At 38.5% G+C, this 13,521-nt stretch overlaps 1 protein-coding gene across 1 annotated transcript; it reads left to right on the forward strand.

The window, feature by feature from the left end:
- Positions 1-7,570: 7,570 nt before the first annotated feature.
- On the forward strand, positions 7,571-8,524 carry LOC141134205 (olfactory receptor 11L1-like). Its single transcript, XM_073623787.1, has one exon. The coding sequence runs from the start codon at positions 7,583-7,585 to the stop codon at positions 8,522-8,524; it is 942 nt and encodes a 313-aa protein (XP_073479888.1). The 5' UTR covers positions 7,571-7,582.
- Positions 8,525-13,521: the final 4,997 nt, after the last annotated feature.

Genomic DNA, 13,521 nt, shown 5'->3' on the forward strand with positions numbered 1-13,521 from the left:
CACCAGCAATTCTTGAAGGAGTGTCTGGATTTAATTTATATGGGGCATGTGACATAAAGGGGCAGACAAACTGGGCTTAAGACATGTGTCTTTTGATCATTTTTTAACCAATAAAATGTAACATAAAGGGGGGGCATATCCGGCCGGCGTGGAAGATGGCTGCTTAACTTAGAGCTCCAGCAGCCTCATGCTCTCAACAACGAGTATATAGCACAAGAAAGAGATTCACTAAGCCCTGAACCCGCTTGTTCTACCAGCGATCACACCCAGGAGCAAAAAGGAGGAAGGGAAACAAACCTCCCCAGTGCCTCACAGACTTCTATCCAGCGGCTGCTCGAGGTAAGCAAGATGGCGCCGGACCCAGCTCCAGAGGCAAGGCACAGTCGCCTAACAGCCACCACAGCGTGGGGAAACATACTACAAATCCTCCCGAGGACTCAGGGGGTTCGTCTTCCCCTTCCACACCCACTACATGCAGCTCTGCTAAAACTAGGCAGCGTAAGGAGGAGGATGTGCTCTCTCATGGGATGCAGCCTGTGATCTCTCCCTGTCTCGTGCAGATCAAACAGGCCTTGAGTCTTAATTGAAATGTTCCCTGCCACAAGCCGATTAATATCAGAAAGCACTATGAAGGATATGTTGCTGTCCTTCGGAAGAACTCTATTCAGTGACTTTTCTGACATGATTGCTCCCATGAGTGCCACAGTTCAAACCCATACTGATGAAAAACACTACCTGGAAACTAAAATGATGGATCTGTACTCTGATCACAATGACCTGGTAGATGCTTACACAGACCAAGAGGATGAACATCAGCGACTCCAGAATAAAATAGCAGATCTAGAAGACCGCTCAAGGAGGAACAATATAAAGTTCAGAGGAATACCTGAATCCATACCTCCAAATGAGCTTACAAGTTTTATCCAACGCCTCATGAAAGCTCTTCTGCCATCCTTGTCTGATATCGAATTGTACATTAACAGAGCCCACTGCATACCCAAACCTAAATTTTTGCCTGACACTGCGCCCAGAGACACCCTGGCTCGCATTCACTACTACCATGTGAAAGAGCATGTCATGACGGCTGCTAAGAAAAACCCTGTGGTTCCAGATGACTTCACGGGCATATCCATGTATACATATATATCGCAACAAACAGCGATGAACAGGAAGAAGCTCGCCACCCTCACAAAAATTTTGAAAAACAATAATTGCCCCCTACCGATGGGGTTTCCCCACAAAGTTACTGGTCACCTGGAATGGAAAAATGTTCCCTATCCACAGTGTAGACAAAGTCATACAACTTTTTAAGCAGTGGCAACTGCTCCCAGCGGAAGCACACCCTCCTGCCTCATCTCCATCCACGCTGGAACATCCAGAAACAGAATGGACATGAGCCAAACCCTTTACTCTTAACAGGCCTCTCACTTCCATTACAAGATCTCCCTAGCGTGAGGCTGTGAGATTACCTGTGTTACTAAATTCCCTTTATTTTTACATGGTGCACTTCACTATTAGTTCAAGTTACCCCCCAAGTTACCATAGGAGCTTAGGCTGCCCATTGAGCCTACATTCGACAGTAGTTACTTAATATGTTGTTTTTGATTTTTTTTTCTTCTCTTCTGATTAACCTTTTTTCTGAGCCCTCCACCTATCCAATCACTATGCAAGATCTGGCACGTATTCGGAATGGACTTGGTTCACCTACTGAATCACCTGACAAGAACATTGATGCCCAGGATCCCTTCAACACCTCACATACCCTCAAATGCCTGGCCCCTAAGGATGCCCAAAGGAGTACATTCTGCATACAGACTCCTTCATCTCCCAGGTATGCTTCTTCTATCCATATCCAAATAGTAAGCTTCTGCGCAACAATTCTCCATCGCTCATTTCATTCCTTATGCCATTGAAAATTCTGTCACTGAACACTAAAGGTCTAAATAGGCGGTGATCACTATTAAAGAAGCCCGTGGACATTATATTTACCCAGGAAACGCATTTTGCTGCCCATAAATGTCCCAAGGTGAATTTCCATAACTTCCCCCACCAAAAAAGGTCTATGGAGTCCTCATCGCTGTTAAAGACTCTATAACCTTCAACCACATTAGCACCATTCAAGATTCTCAAGGCAGATATCTCATCCTTCTCTGCAAACTCAATCAAATTGCTTTTATACTTGTCAACCTCTATGCTCCAAAACACTAAGCAAAGAAAATTTGAGACCTCTAGGGGAGCAGCCTTCTGAGGAGATTGGGAACCTGTTCGGGGTATCTGTACTAGTTTACAGGGCTGTTATCATTCAGCCGTGAGGTGAGAGGCTGGGGGGACCATTTTTTTCCATACACCCTTGACACATCACTGGTCACTCCTGAAGGAACCTTCTCTGGCACAAATTTTTCAATCATTTTGACACGGATTGGGATTGTATTGCCTATGGGACATTTTTTTGGACAATTTTTGTTTTATTCACGGAATTTGCACATTTTTTCAACACACGTGTGTGAAGTGTTGCATGTTAGGAACTATTTCAATATTGGTAAAAGGCATATTGGTTTTTCACTTGCTGTGTTGCACATGCTACACATTTTATTTATTCAAGATCTATTAAGGTTAATTGATGCTGCACTGATTGCTCATTTGCACATATGTAGTTTTAGGTTTTATTTGTAATTTTTTTGTTATTTTTATTGCTGCACTGATTGTGTTTTTTGCACTTATCAATTTTATAGGTATTTATTCATTTTTGTGGCATACTCCTTTGTGGAGTATTGCACTTCATATTATGCTTTAAATTGCTCAAGGCTGAACTGATGCTGTAAAAAATTTTTGGCGGATTTGCACGTGTTACTCTACACATTTTTTTGTTTTTTCATTTTTTTATTTTCACGTAGTTTTTATTTATTTTTCACACTACCTATCAAAGTGCTCCCCTGAACCCACCTATTACTGAGGAATAATTACTTCATTGGAGGTTTATTTCTGTTTATTATTTATTATCCTTATTTTTCCTCAGGCTAGTTTCAGTCCGTGAAGTGGGTACATTATAATTCATACAATTCATTTTTTGATGTAACATTGGTTCACCTTTAACCTCTGGTTACACGATACAGTGGAAGACCAATTCTTAAGATACAATTATTACTTGGAATTTATGTTTAAATCTCCTGGTATGGTTAATTGTTTTACATAATTTAGCTTAAATTTAGTAGCGCCGCATATTTTTACTATTTTTCTTGTCCTTGATTGGTGTGAGAACACCCTTATGTTGGCAGCTTTATTCATATACTCCTTTAGTTCTCCCTTGTTTTGGTGTGCGCACAAGTATTCTACCAATTTTTAATCTTAACTCTTTCACCTATCATTTTTGCATTTCTGATTGAACCATTGGCGAAGAGTATTAGATCCCACCCCAAAACCACAGGTCTTACCATAGCTGGCATTGAACACAAAATTTGTCTTTTTGCGGACGATGTCATGCTCATGCTTTCCAATCCCAAGTCCTCATTAGCTGAGACACAAAAACTGCTTGAAGAGTTTAGTGCTCTATCATACTATAAATTAAATGTCTCTAAATCTCAAATACTAGGTATTAGATCCCCTTGCAAGCCTCAATGAGTAAGGAATTTCCCTTTGTTTGGACCCCCACTTCACTGACCTATTTAGGCATCCATTTAACCACACACATTGCACAATTATGCCATCACAATTTTAAACCCCTCTTGGAATCACCCCCAGACAATTATCCCATCTGCGAACCCAGGAACTATCAATTGCAGCCAGAATAGCGACTTTAAAAATCTTGATCTTAACCAAACTGCTTTACTTTTTTTATTACACCTAATAATCCCAATCCCACACACCTTTTTCTCCTTGATTCAAAAAATCTTTACCGAGTTTATCTGGAACCATAATCCGCCTAAGTGCTCCCTTTCAATTATGTTGAAGCACAGGAAAAATGGAGGAATAGGAGTGCCCAAAGTGTGCTAGACCAACTTAGATATTGGTGAACTCCTCATGAACGTAAATCTTGGTCAAATATGGAGCATGTAAATAACCTCTTTAAGGATCCTATATCAACCCTTATTGCTATTAAATTGTAAGCCCCTTCCCCTACCTCCTTAACTTCGACAATACAGATCTCTACTAAAGTGTGGTCAGAATTCCCCATCTCCTCTACAAGTCGAAACTCGCTATGTAAGACCCCCTCTTGGTGCTCCACCACTTCATCCCTCTTATTGACCTAAACCTTTGGAAGTCCAGAGGACTTACACTCCTAAAGGAACTATACCATGGCACTTCTCTCCATAAATTCGGATTTCTATACTCACACTCCAATCTCCCTCCCTACACTCACTTTACCTATGTGCAAATTCAGTCATTTCTCTTGAAATAACCCTTGCCCCTATATTTAGAGCTACCAGCCTCGATATTTAAGTTTTTTTCAAGACGTAATGTGCCCACTAGTCTACAACATTTGTAATGCTCAAGATTCCTTCTCAAAATCCACAACTATTCTTAAGTGGGAAGAAACCTTGGGCATGGTATTTCCAGATAATAGTTGTCAGAAAGCCTTCACTACCACATATGCCGCATCCAAATGTATGAACCATTGGGAACAATTTAAAAAAGCTGTGCACTCATGGTACCTTACTCTGTACAAGCTCTCTAAGTTCTACCCTTCCCAGTCAGCTCTTTGCTGGCAAAATTGTGGAGAAACTGGTACGCTCTATCACATATTGTGGTCATGCAAATCAATACATTCATTTTGGAACAAAATCTTCTCTGTCCTATCAGACATTTGCGACCAAAGCATTCTGCCTAACCCTGAGTTAGCCATCCTACACCTAAACATCCACAAATTTTAACCCAAAACAAAAGTAGTGATATTACAACTTCTGGCAGGGAAGCTCACTATTATGAGACTATGGAAAACATCCAACTCCCCATGTCCCTCTGATGCCATCACTACTCTCAACCATCAGTGCGAGATGGAGAAACTGCTGGCAATCACTAACTCCACTGTAGAAATGTTTAGAGAAAAATGAGCCATATGGCTGTCTAACTCTAAATGTACAACTATGGTCTGAATGTTTTATATTCTAGTCCATGCTCTATTCCTCTCCATTACACACTGGCCAGAATCTTTCTTTCTTTCTTTCTTTCTTTCTTTCTTTCTTTCTTTCTTTCTTTCTTTCTTTCTTTCTTTCTTTCTTTCTTTCTTTCTTTCTTTCTTTCTTTCTTTTTTTCTTTCTTTCTATCTATTATGATTTATGATTTTGTGTTTCAAACTTCATCATACCCAGGATATCTACTAGAATCTTGGTGGACAGATTTAATTTTTTTATTGCTAAGAATTTCAGGCCTACAATATAAAATGCCAATATGCAACAGAGTTGCTGTAAAAACAAAGGAAGATACACATACACTTTAAGAATCACATAGTACTCAATACATTTTGAATGTATGAAGGTATATATGGGCCAGTAAATAGGTAATGAGCCAGACTTGACTGAGCACCCCATGGAAACTCAACGCGTTTCATGGTTATATGCCATTCATCAGGAGTTGGGTACAGAGATAAACTGTAAATACAAATTTATATGTGGTATTAGTTAATATATTCTACCCCTAAGGGGAGAAAAGACCTCATGGGGGGAAAGGGATACTGTACTCACAGGTCGGCTAAAGCACTGTGCTTGGATAGCATCAAGGAAGATGGAACCCCAAACATTACTATACATAATTTTTACAGCACAATGGTGATTTTACTCACCGGCATCAACAGATGAGGGTGGCAATGGATGTGGTATACCTGGATTTTGCAAAAGTGTTTAACACAGTTCCCATCTTAAGGCTCATGTGTAAGGTAAAATCTACAAGCTTGGAAAGATCAATTTGTAAATGGATAGAAAACTGGCTAAAAGACTGAATTCAGAGAGTAGTGGCTAATGATTCTTACTCTGAATGGTCTAAGGTTATCAGTGGTGTACCCCAAGGTTCAGTGCTGGGACCCTTACATTTTAATAACTTTATAAATGATATTGGGTCTGGGATTAAAAGTCACATTTCTGTCTTTGCAGATGACACCAAGCTATGCAGTGAAATAACATCCTTACAGGACTACAAGCCATCCTCAATGCACTGTCTAATTGGGCAACTAAGTGACAAATGAGGTTTAATGTTGATGAATGTAAAGTTATATACTTGGGGGCTAAGAATATGCATGAATCATACATACTAGGGGGAGTACAACTGGGGGGATCCATAGTGGAGAAGGATCTGGGGGTTTTGGTAGATCATAAGCTCAATAATAGCATGCAATGCCAAGCTGCGGTTTCCAAAGTGAGCAATGTCCTTTCTTCTATTAAGAGAGATATGGACTTCAGAGAGAGAGATATCATTTTGCCCCTGTACAAATTGTTAGTAAGACCTCATCTGGAATATGCAGTTCAGTTTTGGGCACCAGTTCTCAAAAAGGGAACTGGAGGAAGTGCAGAGAAGGACAACCAAACTGATAAGAGGCATGGAGAAGCTCAGCTATGAGGAAAGATTAGAGGAACTGAATCTATTCCCTCTTGAGAAGAGGAGATTAAGGGGCGATATTATCGAACATGTACAAATACATAAGTGGTCCATATAGTGAACTTGGTGTTATTCACTTTAAGGTCATCACAGAGGACTAGGGGGGCATTTTTTACGTCTAGAGGAAAAAAAATGTAATCTCCAAATACATAAAGGTTTCTTCACAGTAAGAGCTGTGGAAATGTGGAATAGACTCCCTCCAGAGGTGGTCCTGGCAAGCTCAGTAGATTGCTTTAAAAAAGACCTGGATTCTTCCTAAATTTACATAATATTACTACTGGGTACTAACATTTATAGGTAAAGTTGATCCAGTGAAAATCTTATTGCCTATCGGGGATCAGGAAGGAATTTTTTCCCCTGCTGTGGCAAATTGGAGCATGCTTTGCTGGGGTTTTTTGCCTTCTTCTATATCAACTGTCAATGAAGGATTGTGTACATTTTTTTCAACCTGACTAACTATGTAACATGTTATGTTTGTTTTGCTAAAAGCAAACATCAAGAGAAAAATGTCCCTGTGTAAATGAAATAATTAATCCTATGACAATATCAATAAACACTGAGGACTTCCAATGATTCCTTATAGTTGATTCTAGTTTTCTATAAAAGTAGGGATGCTCTGCATTAAAAAAAAAAAATACTGGACAGACATCTCTGTGTGATTCTTTTGAATGGATTTCCACATTATTATGATCCTTTTACTACTAATAAAATGTGGTATTTGATCCTGGCTAATGTAATGCAATTATATTTTTGCTTCAATTCAGATACGATTAATGCATAGTTACCCATTTCAAACATTCACAAGGCACATTTAACTTTCCAGTAGAGTGAAATCTAATTAGGGTATTTGAAGATAATTGGGTATTGCCTTTTAACCTTTATTGTTTCCTTTTTGTTTTGTCTTATGAAATAATCTTCCTTCAGCGATTCAATTAAAATACTTTACATAAGTTGCACAAAGCTAGTTTGTAAAATTCTACTCTTCTGTCTTCAGGTTATGGATCAGAGAAATTTCTCTAGAATTACAACAATCCACCTCTTAGGTTTTCAAATCCCTCAAAATATTACATTTTTGGTGTTTTTTCTTTTCCTTTTGATTTATTGTTTGACAATATGTGGAAACCTCCTGATCATCACACTGGTGTCCTACAGCACAACCCTCCATTCTCCCATGTACTTCTTCCTCTCCCAGCTCTCTGTATTGGATATCTTGCTAATAACTGATATTCTTCCTAACACAATGAACACTGTTTTGGTAAAAAAGACTATCATGTTATTTTCTGACTGCCTCACTCAGTTTTTTTTATTTATTATCTCAGAATCTTCAGAGTGTATTCTTCTGACAGTGATGAGTTGGGACAGATATTTGGCCATCTGTAAACCATTGCATTATACTTTGAAGATGAACTACAAGGTTTGCTGCATTCTTGTTATCCTATGCTGGATTTTAAGTATCGTTGTAGCTTTTATTTACATGTTAACCATATCAAAATTACAATTTTGTGGTCCAAATATTATGGACCACTTTTTCTGTGACCTTGAACCAATCCTACAACTCTCCTGCTCTGACATCACAGCTGTTCAATTTGAGTTGACAATTTTGATTGTTATATTTGTTGTCATTCCATTCTTAATCATCATTGTATCATATGCTTATATTATATCCACCATTTTTAAAATCCCATCTATTACTGGCAGACAGAAAATGTTCTCAACATGCAGTTCACATCTGACTGTGGTTTGCATCTATTATGGTACCCTAATTTGTGTATATTTGATACCAAATAAACGACAAACAAGGGCCATGACTAAACTCGTATCATTATTGTACACTGTAATTACACCAATGATAAACCCACTTATATACAGCCTGAGGAATAAAGAACTAAAAAAAGCTGGAAGAAAATGCATTCAAAACTGTTTATTTAATATGTTTTAATGAACAATTTCATTTAATTGACAAAGTTACAAATGTGACACATTTATGTAAAACGTTATACAAGTAAATCCCTGTAAACACGATCAGACATTCCGACAACAAAATCCATGGATTTTTTCAGACGGATGTTGGTTAAAACTTGTCCTGCATACACACGGTCACACAAATCTTGTTGGAAATTCCGAACGTCAAGACATACAACACATATGATGAGCCGAGAAAAATGAAGTGCAATGGCCAGTTGAGCTCTTCTGCTTGATTCCGAGCATGCGTGGAACTTTGTGTGTTGGAATTGTTTACACACAATCCGAATTTACGACGGATTTTGTTGTCAGAAAATTTGAGATCCAGATCTCAAATTTTGTGTGACGAAAATTCCGATGGAAAATGTCCAATGGAGCCTACACAGGGTCGGAATTTCCGACAACAAGCTCCCATCGAACATTTTCAATCTGAAAATCCAACCGTGTGTACGGGGCATAAGAGTGATTACTGTGTGCACTGGCACATCGGCCACAGCATCACAGAGATGGCAATGGTTATCTGCGCCCTTCAGCACAGATGACCCACATGGCAGGCTTCCTGCCATTGTGACACTGGAGGGGTGGGGTTTGTCGCAGCCTATATATATAGTCTGTTAGGTTAGAAGGCTGCCAGCACCAACACTATTTCTCTGGATCTGTAGGGATGTGTTCACCATGCAATTCATACTTTTACATATTGGATGGTAAGTATCAATGATATATGAGAGGATATTTTGATACATAGCACTAAACTTTGCAACTCACCCCCTACCGGAACCCTATATGGAACTTGTTTCATTTATGGCCACTTACTATCATCACAAATCTTGGCACAATTTCTTGTAACTCACTTCCCTTTGGAACCCTAAATGGAATTCTTGTTATATATGGCTATTCACCATTATCACAAATCTTTGGGATACACGGTATTTCTTTTTCAGCTATCTGGCACTCCTACAGTAAAATAACTACAATCAACCTTACCATTCCATTTATCTATATACTGCATTTGGTGGGCTCAATGCCCTTTTCCTTACTTGTTAACATTCACATTGTAACCTTCCTGGCAGGTATTACCAGGTCATTTTGTCAATCTCCTGTATGAGAACTCTTGTCTCACAATACACCTTACTTTTCACCTCACTTCTCACCCCCATTCATGTGCACTTGGGGCTTCATCTGCTCATATCTTTTTTGGCCTAGTGCCTTCACTTCACAGCTGGGACATCTCAGGAAATTATCTGCTCTGTTCACCCCCCAATCACAACTCCTGGAGTGGACAGTGCAGACCATTGGTCAATTCCCCCTGTTTTTGCTTAGCCCTCACCCATGCTTGTGAGGTTTATGCTACAAAATTACCCCACGCATATTTATTTTTTTTGACCAAGCATGGATCAAAATGTAATATTTTGTCTGAATTGTAAATATTTTTTGAACTTTGCCTGTTTAAACAAGTATGATTGTTTTTTTTTCTCTTCTAACAACCTGGTCTCTGCTTTCAGATATTTAGATATATCTCTCCTGAGGAAGTGCTATCTCGTAAAATGTGTCAATAATACATTTTTATAGACATCTGTTCCCTGGATCATCAGTCCTGTCCTAATTCATGCAGTTATTGATATCTTGTGTGCATAAATCTGGAAAATGTGTCCTAAGACTTTTTAATGTGACTAAATCTTTTAGACATTTTATTTGAATAAAAATTATACTTTTTAAAAATATGGTTTGTGTCCCTTAAGGTTCCATGGCCACTCTTGGACTGTATTTCTCTATACAAGTCTTCATGATAGAGTCAATAAATAAGTCATAGTGTTATAACATAATAGTCTCCAGTAGTGTCTGTTATTTGTTGCTTGTGAGTACTGGGTCTCACTATTCATTCTTCTATGACTGTTAGATTCTGTCACCTGCTAGTATGCCTTTTAATGTGGGTGTCCCAACACTTGTAAAAATATCATCTTGTGGAAAATCAACAATGACATAAGAGGGGGATAAGTTAATATATTCCATTAAGGAGTAATAATCAGATGAAGGGTCTGGAATAAAGATTGAAGCATAGACTGGTGAGCATAAAATATTGTAATGCTGTGTTTTTTGGGGTTTTTTTAGGTGTATTTGGGTGGGGATACATGTGGGAATTGTTTTGTGTGTTTTTTGAATTGTTGTTGTATTATAAAAAAAACTAATAAAAATTATTTGATTGAAAAAAAAAAAGAACTCAATGATGGCACGAAAAAAATAAAAACAAAAATATCATAAATAAGGGAAAAATAGGGAAAAAATAGAATGGGCGATATGGAGATTTACACAGCTGGGGGGAATCACTGTTTTCAAGAAGCAGTCAATCATATCTATACCCGTATTGGGTAAGATCATGAGAATTTGAATTAGGAGGTAAGTAATATTTGACCCAAGGTTCCCATATTTTGAACCAATCAGGCATGGCATCAGCAAGTTTAACATTTAATTTTATATTTATAATCAGACCCCTCAAGTTCACCTCACATTCCAAAAACGTTAAGTATCTCCGTACAATTTTCTTTATCTGATCAAATCCTAAACTGTAATTAGTCAAAAAAGTGACTGATTAAAAAGAGTCATGGCAATTATTGGATTTATGTACCGAACATTCCTTAAAGTGTTAGTTCACCACTTAAGGACCGAGCCTCTTTCTGAGATTTGGTGTTTTTTTTTTTGTTTTTTTTATTTATTTTTTTTTTCCACATCAGCGAACAATGTTAGAGGGCTAAATCAGCTCGACATTCATTAACTGACGCCTTCTCAAATTTACATCATTGTGGTATATGCATTTCCTCATTTCCTTTTATAAAATCACAACATGAAACTTTATTACATTACTTTACCAACATACCCTAGTTCCCCTGAACCCATATACCCAGCTGTAAGTGGACTAAGGCCCAATATCAGTTGGATCTTATCTTTTACTGGGCATATTTAGAAAACCAAAAATAAATAAATAAATAATAAAAAAAATAAAGGGGAAGAAGAAACGAAAAAGGAAGGACATCAAATTATTTTTTTTGCTAGAAAATTACTTAGAACCCCCAAACATTATATATTTTTTTATAACACCCTAGAAAATAAAATGGTGGTCGTAATACTTTCTGTCACACCGTATTTGCGCAGCGGTCTTACAAGCGCACTTTTTTGGGGAATAAATATACTTTTTTGAATTAAAGAATAAGACAACAGTAAAGTTAGCCCAATTTTTTTTTATATTGTGAAAGATGATGTTACGCCAAGTAAATTGAAACCCAACATGTCACGCTTCAAAATTGCACCCACTCATGGAATGGGGGTTAGAATTATTGCTCTTGCTCTAACGATCACGTCGATACCTCACATGTGTGGTTTGAACACCGATTTCATATGCAGGCGCTACTCACATATGCATTCACTTCTGCATGCGAGCTGTACATCCCTTGTAATAGAAAAAAGCATGACAGGACCTCTTAAATCTGAGATATGGAGTCAAAAAGACCTCAGATCTCATATTTACACTAAAATACAATAAAAAAAATGTCATTTGAAAAAAAAAAAAATTCCCTTTAAGAGCTATGGGTGGAAGTGACGTTTTGACATTGCTTACGCCCTGCAATGGTATGGAGCTGGGTGGGAGCCATCTTCCCCTCACTCATACCACAGAGCGGAGGGAACACATTTGCCTCCGCCGCTGCCAGTGGCTCCGGTAAGCTGCGGAGGGCACCAGAGCACAGCGGGAGGGGGGCCCTCTCCCGTCACTGATAAAAGTAATCTTGCGGTGAATCCGACACAGAGATCACTTTTCTCTGAAACCGGACCGCTAACTGAAGAAGAGGATAACGGGGTTATGGCAGCTAGCTACTGCCATAACAAAGATATTCCTCTTCAAAGTGCCAATGTATATCGTCGCAAAGCGGTCCGGAACTGGTTAAATAAAAAATGTAAAGGTGAATTAACACTGTACATCCTCCCTACATTCCCGATCACTGCTGGACCTACCTCTGGGGCCTCTGAACTGTCAGTGCCCACACAGTTGGTTCAGCAGTCTGGGGATTTGAAATCCCAATTCTTCTCCCTCTTCTCTGGGCAGAACTTCCATGACATATCAGAGTCATTCTATCTGGTCAGCTCCATCACATACCTTTTCTCTGATTGATCCTGAAAATGCTCTTCATGTGTCCCTAGCTCTCAGGTGGGCTTATCTAATGTTCCTTTTCCCATAAACACACCCTAAGAACCACTCCTCCATCACTTGTGCTTCCATATAATAATTCTCAAGAGTAGAGCAATTCTGTCTAATTCACGTGAATTGTCTTTTCGGTATTGCTGTTTTGATGGGCTGGAAGACAGCTATTGGCATGAAAAAGTATGTTTCTAGAGTATAATTAATACTTCCTGTTTGTTCCATTTCTGTAAACCTTAACCTCATTCATTGTTCATTCATTCATTATTTAAATATTCTATAAATCCAACTAATGGTAGGTCCCTATCTCTTATAAAATATGAGAACTTTATTTTCCTTCCTGTATAAATTGAACCCATGAACAAGTAAATGGGAGAAAATTTTGCTCCCATAAAAGTACTGTGTCTCTGGAAATAGAATCCATTGTCATATATAAAATAATTATGCCCTAGCAAAAAATCTACAAACTCGAGGATAAACCACTTCAACACTCAGAATATTTACATAGAAATGCAGATGATACCTAATGGCTTCCAAGTCTAATACCCTGAACACAAGATCTGATTTTCCGACAACAAATGTTGGATATGAGCTTGTTGGCGGAAAGTCCAACCGTGTGTATGCTCCATCGAACATTTGTTGGAGGACTTTCCACCAACAAATGTTGGCTAGCAGGTTCTCAAATTTTTCACCAACAAATTTTTGTTGTCGGACTTTCTGATCGTGTGTACACAAGTCCGTCGCACAAAAGTCCACGCATGCTCAGAAGCAGAAGCGGCTGGTCTTGT

The sequence above is a fragment of the Aquarana catesbeiana genome, linkage group LG03 (genome assembly GCF_042186555.1).
Source record: "Aquarana catesbeiana isolate 2022-GZ linkage group LG03, ASM4218655v1, whole genome shotgun sequence".
Classification (NCBI taxonomy): Eukaryota; Metazoa; Chordata; class Amphibia; order Anura; family Ranidae; genus Aquarana; species Aquarana catesbeiana.

Excerpts from the sequence above, each read along its gene's own strand:
- LOC141134205 (XM_073623787.1), top strand. The coding sequence starts at position 7,583 with ATGGATCAGAGAAATTTCTCTAGAATTACAACAATCCACCTCTTAGGT.